The 13,664-nt window shown below is 33.6% G+C and overlaps 1 protein-coding gene across 2 annotated transcripts in view; it reads right to left on the minus strand.

Annotated features, from left to right (window-relative positions):
* LOC123696516 (unconventional myosin IC) overlaps positions 1 to 13,664 on the minus strand; it is a 58,118-nt gene that overhangs the window by 12,738 nt on the left and 31,716 nt on the right. For both annotated transcript variants that reach the window (XM_045642773.1, XM_045642775.1), the window contains exons 2-4: positions 7,296 to 7,452; positions 6,081 to 6,196; positions 77 to 147 (exon numbers count right to left, since the gene is read on the minus strand). In XM_045642773.1, the coding sequence (XP_045498729.1) occupies positions 77 to 147; positions 6,081 to 6,196; positions 7,296 to 7,452 (344 nt within the window). The remainder of the gene's footprint in view (positions 1 to 76; positions 148 to 6,080; positions 6,197 to 7,295; positions 7,453 to 13,664) is intronic.

Below are 13,664 nucleotides of genomic sequence, written 5' to 3' on the forward strand. Positions count from 1 at the left end.
TTATTCGGGGTCTTAAATGTCAACAAACAATTATTACACAAATTAATTAAGTAGTTAATTATCGTATAATCGTTACCTGAGATCAGAATACATTGTTCACGATGCTCGTAAACAAGAGAGCGGTACGCGTTGTCAGCGATCGCGAATCTGTAAATTAACGCGAGGTATTTCAACGCGAGGCAAGATTTTAGGATGTGAAGTGTGGGGGGCCGTTCGCGTGACTCGCGCTCCTCGCGCTCCTCGCGTCGTTTGTTTTTCGTAACGTGCGCTATGCCACAGTGTAAAATATATCAAAAGTAAATTGTGATCAATTTTTATTATGTAAGCAATGTAAAAGTGTTTGTGTCAGATTGTAAATATAAAAGTAAATAAAGTAAGCATTTACAACTTTATAAACTGAGATAAGTAGGTACTAGGAATTTATTAATTAGCACAACATAATTATGGAAGTACTTGGTGTAACTAATAAATATTACTTGCTGCTACCAGTAGAAGCTTAGAGTATTATAATATTAGAATAGTATAGAGCGCGTGTATTGCACAAATTGCTTAGTGCGCATCGAAGGCAGATGAGCTATAGATACTATATAAATGTGTGTGTGACAAATAGGGATGGGTAGGTATCAATTGCGTGTTGAGCTATCGATAAGTTATGTAAATAAATATGTAACATAAGAAAATATATTGTTCAATATGTTATTAAAGGAGAAATGTATGAAGAAAGTATAAATATATGTAATTTTAAATAATAATGTAAAGTTTTCTATTAATTATAAGTAGTTTAAAAAAAATGTATAATTGAAATATCTGAAAAAACGTGTGGACTTCTTAACTATTAAAATTAAGAAAATAAAAGATCGGGTTTAGTACTATTTTTTAATAATAAATCAAATAATAATAGTATTTAATGTTAAATAAAAATAAGAATTAATTAATAATTTAAAATGAAATAATAAACAATATAAATATATATCAATTCTATACCTACCAAGACCTTCAAAAATCAATTTAGCGGTTAAAATATAATATCGTAACATTACATACTTTACATTTACACTATAATACATTCGCATTCATAATATTAGAAAGTGTATGATACAAAACACAACACAAAATTATTTTTAATATATTTTTAAAAGAGTTTTAATATTAAAGTCAAATATTAATATGTTAAAATATAGTTTTTCTTGTAAACTATCGAGTACAGCGTTGGTCAAGTCACATCACTACGATCACGTGGCGGCAGTAAGGTGTGCGAAGGGTGCGCGAGCGAGCCTGCGCGTGTCCGCCTCCCACTTCCCCTTGTATTTATTATCTAATATCTATTTATTTAATCAGGCATAGTATGGTGCTGAAACGAGACATAGAAGGAGCGTAAATAAACAGAATGGAAGCAACCTTATAACTCAATAAATAAAGTATATTTTTAAATGTAGTTCCGTTTATAGTAAAAGCCGCTTTGCGTGTTTTATTGTTTCGCCTTTCACATTCGTTACAAAAATTGTGATCGAGTAACGTCTACTGCACTCTTCCTAGTTTATAATGTCAACTAAAAAAAATGAGACACGAAAAAAATCTCAATCGTCACCTAGGAACGTATAACGTAGAACCTATAATCCCATATAATAATTACGGTTTCTGTATTCGAGGCATATATTTTATGGAACATATACCCCGCCAATAAGGAACTTTTACTGTAGTGATTAATAATTATTATAAGTCAAAAATCATTATTATTTGACTATTATCAATTATTTTTTAACTAATAATCATTATTGTTTTTTTCCTTAAAATAAACAACTGTAATTAATAATAATACCCCAAAATTATGCAAATAATACACCAATTACGTAATAATAATCCATACTAATATTATAAATGCGAACGTAACTCTGTCTGTCTGTCTGTTACTCAATCACGCCTAAACTACTGAACCAATTTGCATGAAATTTGGTATAGAGATATTTTGATACCCGAAAAAGGGCATAGGCTACCTTTTATTGCGAAATATGTACCACGGGCGAAGCCGGGGCGGACCACTAGTATTATATATATAAAACAAATTATTATAAACTAAACTCTTATTTCACAGTAACGCAGCTTTTATCGTTTTGAAATAAAAGCATACGAGGTGAAACTTTATGACCAACTGATATTTTTATTCTGTGTCATCAAGTAACTACGTTTTTATCATATTACTCAATTTACATACCGTTTCTTATAGTTTACTCTTTTTTTTTATACTGACACTGCTTTCTTCCGAATTTTGTTTGTTTTGTTACCCATTTTCAATAATTTATCGTTACTCAAAACGTAAAATCGAGCGGAGATAATTTGACACAGGTCCTACGTTAGCAAGCGCCTGATCAGGACTGGCGGGGTAGCGGGCAGCGCGGTTTGTAAAGAAAACGCTGGGCAACGTTAAGTTCTGAGATATAATATGTATTTAATAATTACAGGGCTTCAGTAGAAAACCAAAATTTAGCACGTTTTCTGCAGTACATCAAAATACATATCCTTATATAAAAATTATTTCCAAAATCAGAAATTTCATTAATAAATAATTCGTTTTCGATCTTTATTTTAGCCTATTTTTATGATTTTATATGATCGACCAAAATACACGTGGTTGTGTAACAAATTAGCACACTTTTTAGGAAATATCTTGAAGTGTATTGATTATTTTTTCTAGAAGCGTCATATAATTGCAAATACATGAAAAATTTGATCTTGCAAACCAATTTTACTCCGCTTCGCTGAAAGGACTCCCCTTAAATCAATTATTTATTAAGGATATAAAAATTAGTCGGGTTTTCCTTCCTGACGCTATAACTCCAGAAGGCACGAAACGATTTCCACGGATTTGCATTCGTTGGAAAGGTCTCCCGTCACTGGCTCCGTGAGGTTTGTAGCAAAGAAAATTCAAGAAACATTTCAAAAGAAAAGCGGGAAAAGCGGGAAAATCCTTTTTCACATACAGCGCCTTATGTAACATTTCGTTTGGTATTTAAACATAAGGTGGCGAAACGGAGTTCGCCGGGTTCGCTAGTTAAGAATAAGTTTAATATTTATGTGTTTAAGAATCTATACATATAATAAATCTGTAGAAGGGTCAATTCTGTACATTGAAAATATTGAAAAAATAAATAGCAGGGGGTGTTACTGGATCGATACCAAACCCAAATATGTGATTAAAAAAATTTTTGTCTGTCTGTCTGTCTGTCTGTCTGTATGTGAAGGCATCACGTGAAAACTAGCGGTTCGATTTCGATGAAACTTGGTATAATTATACCTTATTATCCTGGGCGTAAAATAGGATACTTTTTATCCTGGAAAAATACGTAGAAAAATAATAATCTTAATTTTTCAGTTTTATCCATAGACGTTGTTCCGTAGAACCGCGAACACACGTTGCGTATTAATATAGGCCTAGCCGTATTTGGGAATTGGGTCCAATAGATATTTATAAGATGTTATTGTCAGAGGTACTCAAAATGGATAAATAAACCATCCACGCGAAGACCGACATCCGCGCGGACGGAGTCGCGGGCGGAAGCTAGTAATAAATAAGATTTTAACAATTTTTTTATCCCTAACTCGTGGAAATACGCGATAGAAATGATGTTATTGTTGAAATATAAAGCATAGGCATCTCTATCTCCCAGTGCAAGATATAAGTACATACTTTTCAAATTATTTACAGTTGTCGAAACCTCAAAACATATATGTAATGAAAAGGGAAGAATGGTCAAAACATCATATTATGCTTAATGCTCTTATATTAGACGTCTTTCTAAAAAGGTCGGCGTCGGTTAGATGAAAAAGTGTAGAAGAATTTACTACAAGTGATACAGATACTTTCCTTTTATTTATACAGACATTAAAGATAATTTAGGGCGTGAAATAGAGACAGTTTAGTTAACATATTGCATAAGTTTTGGCCTGGGTATAAACCTCGTCATTTCACTGGCCTCGCCCGATTAACGTCGGGCCAAGGCAGGGGTCAATGTTAGGCTTATAATTAATTAGTTTACTAAATATTTATAATTAGGGTCACTGCCTAATCCTGCTCATATTATAAACGCGAAATTTGGAAATTTGATACAATTTCGTACAAAAAGAAACTGGTGAAATTCGAATGAAGTTTACACACAAATAACGTCTTCTTAAGAAAACTTGATATTTGAAGTGACACTTCTTTAGGCGCTTTGAGAGTAAAATTTCAAGGTCACGTCATGTCAATACCGTCACGTCATGGAGTAAGGCGATGATTTTCAGATTTTGGTATCTTTGAATCTTGCTAAAGAAGTTTCACTTCAGACACGTGAGCTCGGCATACACGCTTTTTTTATCTCGGTATTTTGAAAGTCACGTTGAGGGCTAAAACTAGTGTTCACTAATAATAATTTATCTAGCTTAGAAATAATACTACTTGATGATGTCTATATTATTCTATTCCTGTTATTCTGACTCGTACTAATATTTGCAAACAAAATTGCTATTGGGTAGCGACTAACGACCAACATAATATTATCGCCTAGGTACAATCTTATCAAAATGATAAGTATTATAATGTATAATATAATGTATCAGGTATTCATATAAATTTTGATAAAACTCTATATTATCATAATAATTCTCATCACTCGTATAGACTAAGTAGATTGGTTTTTTTTTTAATCCATACTAATATTATAAATGCGAAAGTAACTCTGTCTGTCTGACTGTCTGTTACTCAATCACGCCTTAACTACTGAACCAATTTGCATAAAATTTGGTATAGAGATATTTTGATATCCGAGAAAGGACATAGGCTACTTTTTACCCCGGGACATAGGATAGGTTTTATCCCGGAAATCCCACGGGAACGGGAACTATGCGGGTTTTTCTTTGACTGCGCGTGCGAAGCCGCGGGTGGAAAGCTAGTAAATTATATTTTTGGACCAGCTGGTGCCAGCGACAACGTTGTCTTGATTTTTGTACCTACTGTAATTCGGCGTTTTTAAAGATAATACTCTTAACCAAGTTGATATTTTGGAAACACTCTATGAAAGACATTAAAGTTTTGCAAAATTGCAACGGTGCATTTAGACCAAACGAACATAGAGCTAGAGCTAGAGCAAGAGCATTCTTTCGTGATCTTTTAGTGTAAACGAAAACTCGTATTCAGTGTTGTTCAGTATTAGAACACTGAATAAAATCTTTTCGAACGCACTTAGAATAACGAAGGAATGCTCTACGCTTGTTTACACTAAAATAATTTGACATAGTGGGATTAGAATGAGCATTCACTTGTTTGATCACCGTCAGAAAAATCCTTAATTAGATTTCATTTAGACCAGGTTTATTCGACGCTAGATTCACTATACAGACAAATCAACACCTCTGCTATACATACATACACTTAAAAACCATACTCTTCCTAGCACAGTCGGGTAAATACCAAACTAATCGTATCGCTATCAATATTGCTATCTCTATCGATCTGTGATAGCTTGATATTGTGTAGCTCAAGGATGAAGCCAATGTAGTGTTATAATCATTTGTAGATTCGATGTTATTTAATATTTAGGAATGTTATGTTAATTAATAGTGGAAATGAAACTGAGAAAAGAAATTTGGTAACAAAATAATATGTGAAAATAGAGCGCTTAGAATGAAACTATGTACTTATAATATTATACTGTATGTAGGTACTTCTTCTTCTTCTTCTCTTAATTAATGGATGTAGGTACTTTAAAAATGTGTAAATTGCAGTATTATTACCGGTACTACGTTACACATTATATTCACTAAAAACGTCAAAAAAGTTAATGGTAAAATAAAAAAAAAATATTTTGTCGAATTCAAGAGACGAAGATGAGTGTACTCAAGGAAACTAGAGAGGTTTCTTTACATTTGAATGTGGGTAGTTTTTTGTTTACAATTACATATTTCAAATACGGTTCACGAGGAACATAACATAAAACTAAAAAAAAAAATACGTTCTTAAAAACAAAAAAACGTAGGTTATCTTCTAAATTTGTGAATGGAGTGAAATGCCCAAAAAAAAATTGATACAAACAAAAAAAATAACTTACACGTGAGGTGGCGCTTCAAAGAAGGCTTTCTTGTAGTAGAGCTTGGTCTTCTCTTCTGTGTAGATCGGGAGAGGCTTGTACGGGTTCACGGATATTAGTACGTTGCCGATGTATGTCTGGAAATGTATTAAAATTTGTTACATTTTGAGGGTAGTTTATACATTTAGCTTTAAAATAAACTTTATAAAATATGAAGGCAAATGTGTATGTGAGTTATTAGGCTTTGTATTCATGATAAACATTTGTAGAGCAAAAGTTGATGAACAATACGGTTTTTTACGGTTTTTTTAGGCTACGCGCAGACAGAGAGCGTTCTGCGTTCCACGTTCTGCGTTCTGCGTTCGTCAGTTCTGCGTTCTGCGTTCTAACTTCTAGCGCACACAGGAGCACGTTCAAGACATTTGCGTTCTATTTCGCGACTCTCCGCACGTGAAACATATCTCTCGAAAGTTCATCTTCCGAAGATGAAGCCTTGCTTTTGTGGAGTCTAGAGGAGTCAATAAATAGCTTCAATGAGTTACACGACTATGTAAAATCTGAAATAGAAAAACAAGATACCAATTGGAGAAGACGGACCAGCCATAGCGAGAACGTGAGTTCTTTGTAATTCTGTACAGAGAACGCGAGAACGCAAGCGTTCCGAATGACCGCCGCGGTCTAACTGCGTTCTGTGTGCGCCGGCGCTATAGATCCTCCACATTACAAAGAACGCGGAACGCAGAACGCAGAACGCTCTCTGTCTGCGCGTACCCATGTTGTTCCTCGTGGGAGAATTTTTCAACATGCGTAATCAATCTTTAATATTATATGTGATCATATAGTTAGAACAATAATCTCGACAGCTACATTATATGGATAGATAAATGACGACTCTTTAAAAAAGGATAAATGACGTACAGTCTGTAATTGCAGTGCCACAAACTTAACCCGGTGGCAAAAACTGGAACTACGTGCCGCCTTTTTGAAATGTCACATTTTCACAGACTTTTCATACGAAATATTTTGCATAAATAAAAAGTTACTTATTAATGTTAATTTACACCATTGGCAATGACATTATTTTTACCCTTGCATCCGGGGAAATACTGTTTAGGGGCATTAAAATCGACAACAGTGACACCGTCACCGGGTCAGTTAAGTTTGTGGCACTGTAGTTGCGATTAACTAACTTAACTTATGGATAATTTCATTTAAAAGTTGTCTATTCCCACTCACATAGATAATATTTTCACTGAACCGCTTCCTCAAATTGTCTATGAACGCGGCCTCCGACCGGTAGTCTTCAAGCAGGACGAAATCCTGCACGCCGACACGCTCGCGGTGTTGTAAAGCGTGCTCCATCACGCCTTGCACGGATACTGGGCGTTGGAGCCTGCGGAAAGAGGAATATTGTAGCTATCTATACATATAATACATTGTATTTAACGTAACTTACTCCAATAAAGTCAAAAATGTACATACATTCAATATTTTTTTTAGAAGAATACTTGGGGCGTGACCGCGTGACCTGCATTTTACAATCGGTTTCGAAGGCAAATTTTTGTCCGTTGGCCTGAATGGGCTAAATTAAAAAAGTACTGCATGGATTTACTTCACATTTTACATGAATATTACTAACAGCTAGGGTCAACATAGAGGCTACACTTATTAATATGTAACTCAGCCCCCGGGATCACAGACACAATAGAAAATCTATTGTGTCGTGGTCCGATCGGGCCGCTCGGGGCTCAATGGGTTAAGTTATCATCACGCTAAGACCAATAGGAGCGGGTAAAACTGCGGGGCACAGCTAAATACTGAATCTTTACATAGAGAAAAATTCCAAAAAATGGGTTACAATTGCCGAAAAATTTAACAAGATACCCAACAAAAAGAGAAACACACAGACGAACGTAGAACCTCCTATTTAGTTTTTTTTAATAAACCGACGTTAATAATAAAGCTGAAGATTTTGTTTTGACTAATCCTATACATATAGTTAAGTGGACAATTGATATTTGATTTATTAAAACGAGGAAACAATATTAAACGAGGAAAGCTATGTTATGTGATCGTAAAAAATAACATTCTTTGTATCGTAAAAAATCTGTTTATTTCACCCTGACCGGCCAATAATCCCATGACCTTAACGGATCACACGAGATAAAAATATTGTATTTTTAACTTTATTAGATAAGCATAATAATTATTTATTTTCCTTTAATTTGTGTAAACTAATATCAATTAATTATTATTTATTTTTAGGTAAGTACTTTTATCAACGATCGGCAGTAATGTTATTAGTGTAACTTTTTTTAAAGCGTATTACATAGCGTTTTGGAAATTTATTTAGAATAGTTAATAGACATACCTACCTACTATATTTTAAATACGAAATAAAGAAGCTGTAAAGAACTAGATATTTGTATATTTAATTTAACATAACAATCACTTCATACTAAAAATAAACTAGTGTTTAAAATTCAAATATAGATAAACACTTATTTCGACCCACAGATAACGGAAAGTAAAAAACGCGGGAAATTTTTGAGGTTATGTTCACAAAATGACTCACCGAAATTTCTCTATACGACACAAGAGCCTGTGTTCACTACCACTGAATCCCATATTGTTAACTATCCTTTACTAAATATGATCGTTTACTGAGAGAAAAATAAACTCATTATAATTATTAATGTGCCTGGGAAGTGTAAATATTATGAATAGGGTTGTTGACGTATTTTTATGAGTTAACGATATAAAAATTACTTGATACTAATAGGGTTGTTTATATTATTAGTCATATCAATGCGAAAACCAAGCGAAAACAAACGCATTTCTATTTTAAATTTGAATTATATATTTTTTTTAATATTGGTGGGAATTATGATTCTTGTGTGCCAGGTACCTACATAAAATTTTTTCTTAGTTGTATAAAAAATCCTTACAATAATAGTTTCGCGTTAATAATTTTGAAATCTATTATAAACAACACTTAAATAAATTAAAACTGTTTAATATCCATTCACAAATTTTATTTTATCTGTAAACGTTGCCAAGATGTTTGTTTTGGCGCGTAAATTATTCTAAGAAGGTTTTGTTTATTTAATACCTGTTGCTTTAAAAATGTTTCCATATATTATTTTGTCAGCCCTATTACGACGGATGTGTGATATACAGCCCTATCGTGGTTGACGATATATTTAGCGGTAACTGATAAGAGCTGTTAGCTAATTCTTTAATCATCATTTTAGATAAAACATTTTTTTTTTCAATTATGAAATAAATCAGTTAAAAATAAAAAACAAATAATAAAGAGTCTTGTAACTACTCTTTATTATTTGTTTTTTATTCCCCTTCAATATAACACTAATATATTTCAATTCATCAGAGTAAAATAAATCATATTTTATTTTAAACTTTAAGTTTATTTTTTCATGCTCTAAATATGCCTAATATATAATTAACTGTGTACTTTTGGATAATATTTTATGTCAGAACTGTACTTGAATATATTTCAGTTATTCAATTAATGAAATACTTTGGTATGACTTTCGTTTTAAAATAGCTAGTAATTTAACATTTTTAACTAGCTAACTAGCAGATGACTGCCCAATTGCGCCTATTTCGTATTTTTCCTATAGAACTCATAAAGAACATTCCCCGTGCCTTAACCACAGATAAAATAATAATGCTATATATTATCTGTGGTTAAGGCACAGGGAAGGTTCTTTATGATATACTAACTTTCCGCCTGCGGCTTCGCCCGCGTTTTCAAAGAAAAACCCGCATAGTTCCCGTTCCCGTGGAATTTCCGGGATAAAACCTAGCCTATGTTACTAGTGGATAATGTAGCTTTCGAATGGTGAAAGAATTTTTAAAATCGGTCCAGTTGTTTATGAGCCTATTCATTACAATCAAACAAACAAACAAAGTTTTCCTCTTTATAATATTATTAGTGTAGATATAATATAATAAACAAATTCAAAAAAATAGCCGAATCAGTTGAGCTGTTGTTGATTTATAGCTTAGCAACACATTTGGCGATTCATTCATATTGCATAGAAATAAGTAAGTATAAAACTGCGCAAAAAAAAACGAAACATGGCGCTCTCACGGGTCTGGACTTTTGACCCTATGAGAAAAAACAAGAAAAAAACGCTATCTATAGTCTATGCATTTCCAAATTATCTATGGCTGCAATCTTAATCGTTTTTTAAATCTCCACACACGAGTGTAACGAATTGTCACGTTTATATGAAAATAAGATTTACAAGATGAGTCAGGTGTGTGACGAATTTCTTTGAGGCGGATATTCTGTCTGTATGTACTTAGTCATGGGATGAAAATAAAAATTTGAAAGTGCATTTTAAGTTGTGTTGAATTTTTGGAAAGATTTGCATCTGTTGCGTAGCTGTAAGTTAAAAAATAAATTTGACGAACGTTTATAAATAACTTAAAAAACTGTATGTACAATGCGGATGGTCACAGAGTCAAAAATTGGGTTTTTTGAAGTTGTACTTCTTTTGGCGCGATGGAGAAAAATGATGAGAGTGAATTTTTACGATGAGCACGCACACCGACACCTAAATTTAACAGCATGAAGTTAGTTCTAGGTGGTATGAAAATTATTGATAACTATGTTCAAGTTGTATATTCTAGTATTTTTTCCATACGCCAAAGAAGTATAACTTCTAACGCGTGTACATAATTAAGTACACACACTCTTTTTTTTGGATTTACAACGATAAAAAGTAGAAGGATATGGAAGACAACTATCGTACGATTATATAAAACCACGAAAGCGGAAAAACAGTATTTAAAAATATGCATTAGCACACATTTGCATCTAATATACAAATATGATGTCATTCAATTGCATTGAGTCATAACGCATGCACATCCTATCCGCTCGGCTGACACTGACCTACTGACACGCTTGTTAGCGTATAGCTAAATATTAGTGTTAATGAAGGTAGTAAAATAAACATCGGAGTTTCAGTTGAAACGGGAACTTATTTATACCACGCCTTGCCTTTTATTCGTGGTGAATATATTTCATTTTGCCAATTTGCTAATTCAAGGTAAAAATATACAAAAGTTATGTCTAACAAAAAATTACCTAAGTATAAAAATGTGATCGAGTAAAACTATCAAATCGCTAATTTCGCCTAAAACAATTCCTGATTAGCTTGAAATATAGTGTTAACTATTTCTTAGATCCCCTTAAGTCTAAACTATCCAATTTTGTTCAAAATTACTAAAGATGGTATTTGAAATATCGTGGCACGTCGCGCTATTTGATAATGTCATCTAGGTGACATTCAAATATCAAGACTGTTTTGGTTTGACGATTGCGGTCATGGTGCCCTAAAAGGCAATAATTAATCATTTATTGGTAGTAAAAGCGTTCAACTTAATAAAAAGCAGTAAACATTGAACCTAAAGGCTAAAATTTCGTAGTTTTGACCTAAAATTTTTGTGGTTTATCCGAATTCGTCTGCCGTAACATAACTTATGGGTATGATTTATAAATGCATAATATACTACTCTGTCAAGAAAGTACCGGGAAAATATCAATAATACACAAAAATTTTGTTATACATCCAAATTTATTTTATCGCCTTCAAAGTATGCTCCTTCAGAAACTATACACTTACGCCAACGAATAATCCAATCATCAAAACATTTTTTAAACGCTGTTTCCGAAATGGAGTTCAGTTCTCGCCGCGAATTCTCCTTTATGTCTTCTACCGATTGAAAACGGGTGCCACGAAGTGGTAATTTGAGTTGAGGAAAAAGAAAGTAGTCAGCTGGAGCCATATCTGGTGAATACGGTGGTTGCTCGATGGTATTTGTTGAGTGTTTGGACAAAAATTCGTTCACAATGATGGCCTTGTGCGAAGGCGCATTGACGTGATGCAATATCCAAGAATTTTCTTTCCACAAAACTGGCCTTTTTCGTCTAATTTGTTCTCTTAAACGCCGCATAACGCTCAAATAATATACTTTATTTACCGTTTGACCTTCTGGCAAGAATTCCGAGTGCACAACACCGCGATAGTCAAAGAAAACAGTCAACATAACCTTGACTTGTGATCGACTTTGACGTGGTTTTTTTGGTTTTGGTTCAGTTGGAAGACGCCATTCCGAAGCTTGTTGACTAGTTTGCATGTCAAACTCGTAAACCCACGTCTCGTCACCAGTAACAATGCGTTTCATGAATGTTGGGTCGGTATTGACTCGTTCTAGCATGTCCTCAGCGACTCTCATGCGATTGAGTTTTTGAAGAAAATTCAGGTCTTTTGGGACTAGCCGGGCGGCAACACGTTTCATACCCAAATGATTACTTAAAATGGTACGGATCGACTCGTGAGATACAGAAAGATCGGCGGCCATCTCTCTCAAACTTGCATGAGGATTTTCAGTCACTATTTCCTTCACTTTTGCAATGTTAACTTCAGTTGCAGACGTTGATGGCCTACCAGAGCGAGGCAAATCTTCCATCACATCTCGACCATTTTTGAACGCTTTGTACCACTCATAAGCACGTGTTTTTGATAAAGTCGATTCACCATATGCCTTCTGTAACATTTTCAGTGTCTCCGAACACGAAATTCCATTGGCGATGCAAAATTTAAGACAAACTCTTTGTTCGATGTTTTTGTCCATTATGAAATTCGCAATACACGCTAGATATTATCAAACTAAAAACAGCACTGTTTTTAATTTAAATGACAGAGGCTACTCAAACTCCGCGCCAAAATGGAAAACAGTTGTACCAACCTAACAACAACGAAAAAAACAAAAATTTGAATTTGGAACCATAAACAAACCATTCATTCCCGATACTTTGTTGACTGAATGTATTACGACTAATTCTCAGTCAATCTTCTGAATATACTGACACAAAAAACGGTCAAACCTTTTTGAGGAATTTGGACTACAAACACAATTTTATTAAAAAGAGATTGCATATTATTTCCATTTCTTGAACTATTGAATTTGCTGCCAGTATCAAAAAGGGTCACTTATCTATAAAAGGAATGTCAAAGCGTGGAATTTTATTGTAACGTACTAACAATTAGTCATTGTTTTGTTATGAGGACATATTAGTCGAATTCAATTAAATTCTCATACTTAATTAATTACCTACGTTATATTCCAATATTCAGGGTAAAATGCAAAGTAAATAGACTTTATATTACGAAAATAAAATGTTATTTGTTTTATGTAAAACTAGCTGTGCCCCGCGGTTTCACCCGCATCGCTCCGCTCCTGTTGGTCTTAGGGTGATGATATATAGCCTATAACCTTCTTCGATAAATGGGCTATCTAACACCGAAATCCGAAACCGAAATCAAATCAGACCAGTAGTTCCTGAGATTAGCGCGTTCAAACAAACAAACTCCTCAGCTTTATAATATTAAACTGTATAGATACTGGTCCCTAATGATTATAAAAAACATAAATATAAGTAACATAATATATTGAACGGTAGGTACGAATTGAAATATCTTTCTTTGTCAGTCTTAATAATGAAAACAAAAGACATTCAACGTTGCGTGATATTGACCGTTATGCTAGGCTTTGAAATTGAAGTGT

The sequence above is a fragment of the Colias croceus genome, chromosome 12 (genome assembly GCF_905220415.1).
Source record: "Colias croceus chromosome 12, ilColCroc2.1".
Classification (NCBI taxonomy): domain Eukaryota; kingdom Metazoa; phylum Arthropoda; class Insecta; order Lepidoptera; family Pieridae; genus Colias; species Colias croceus.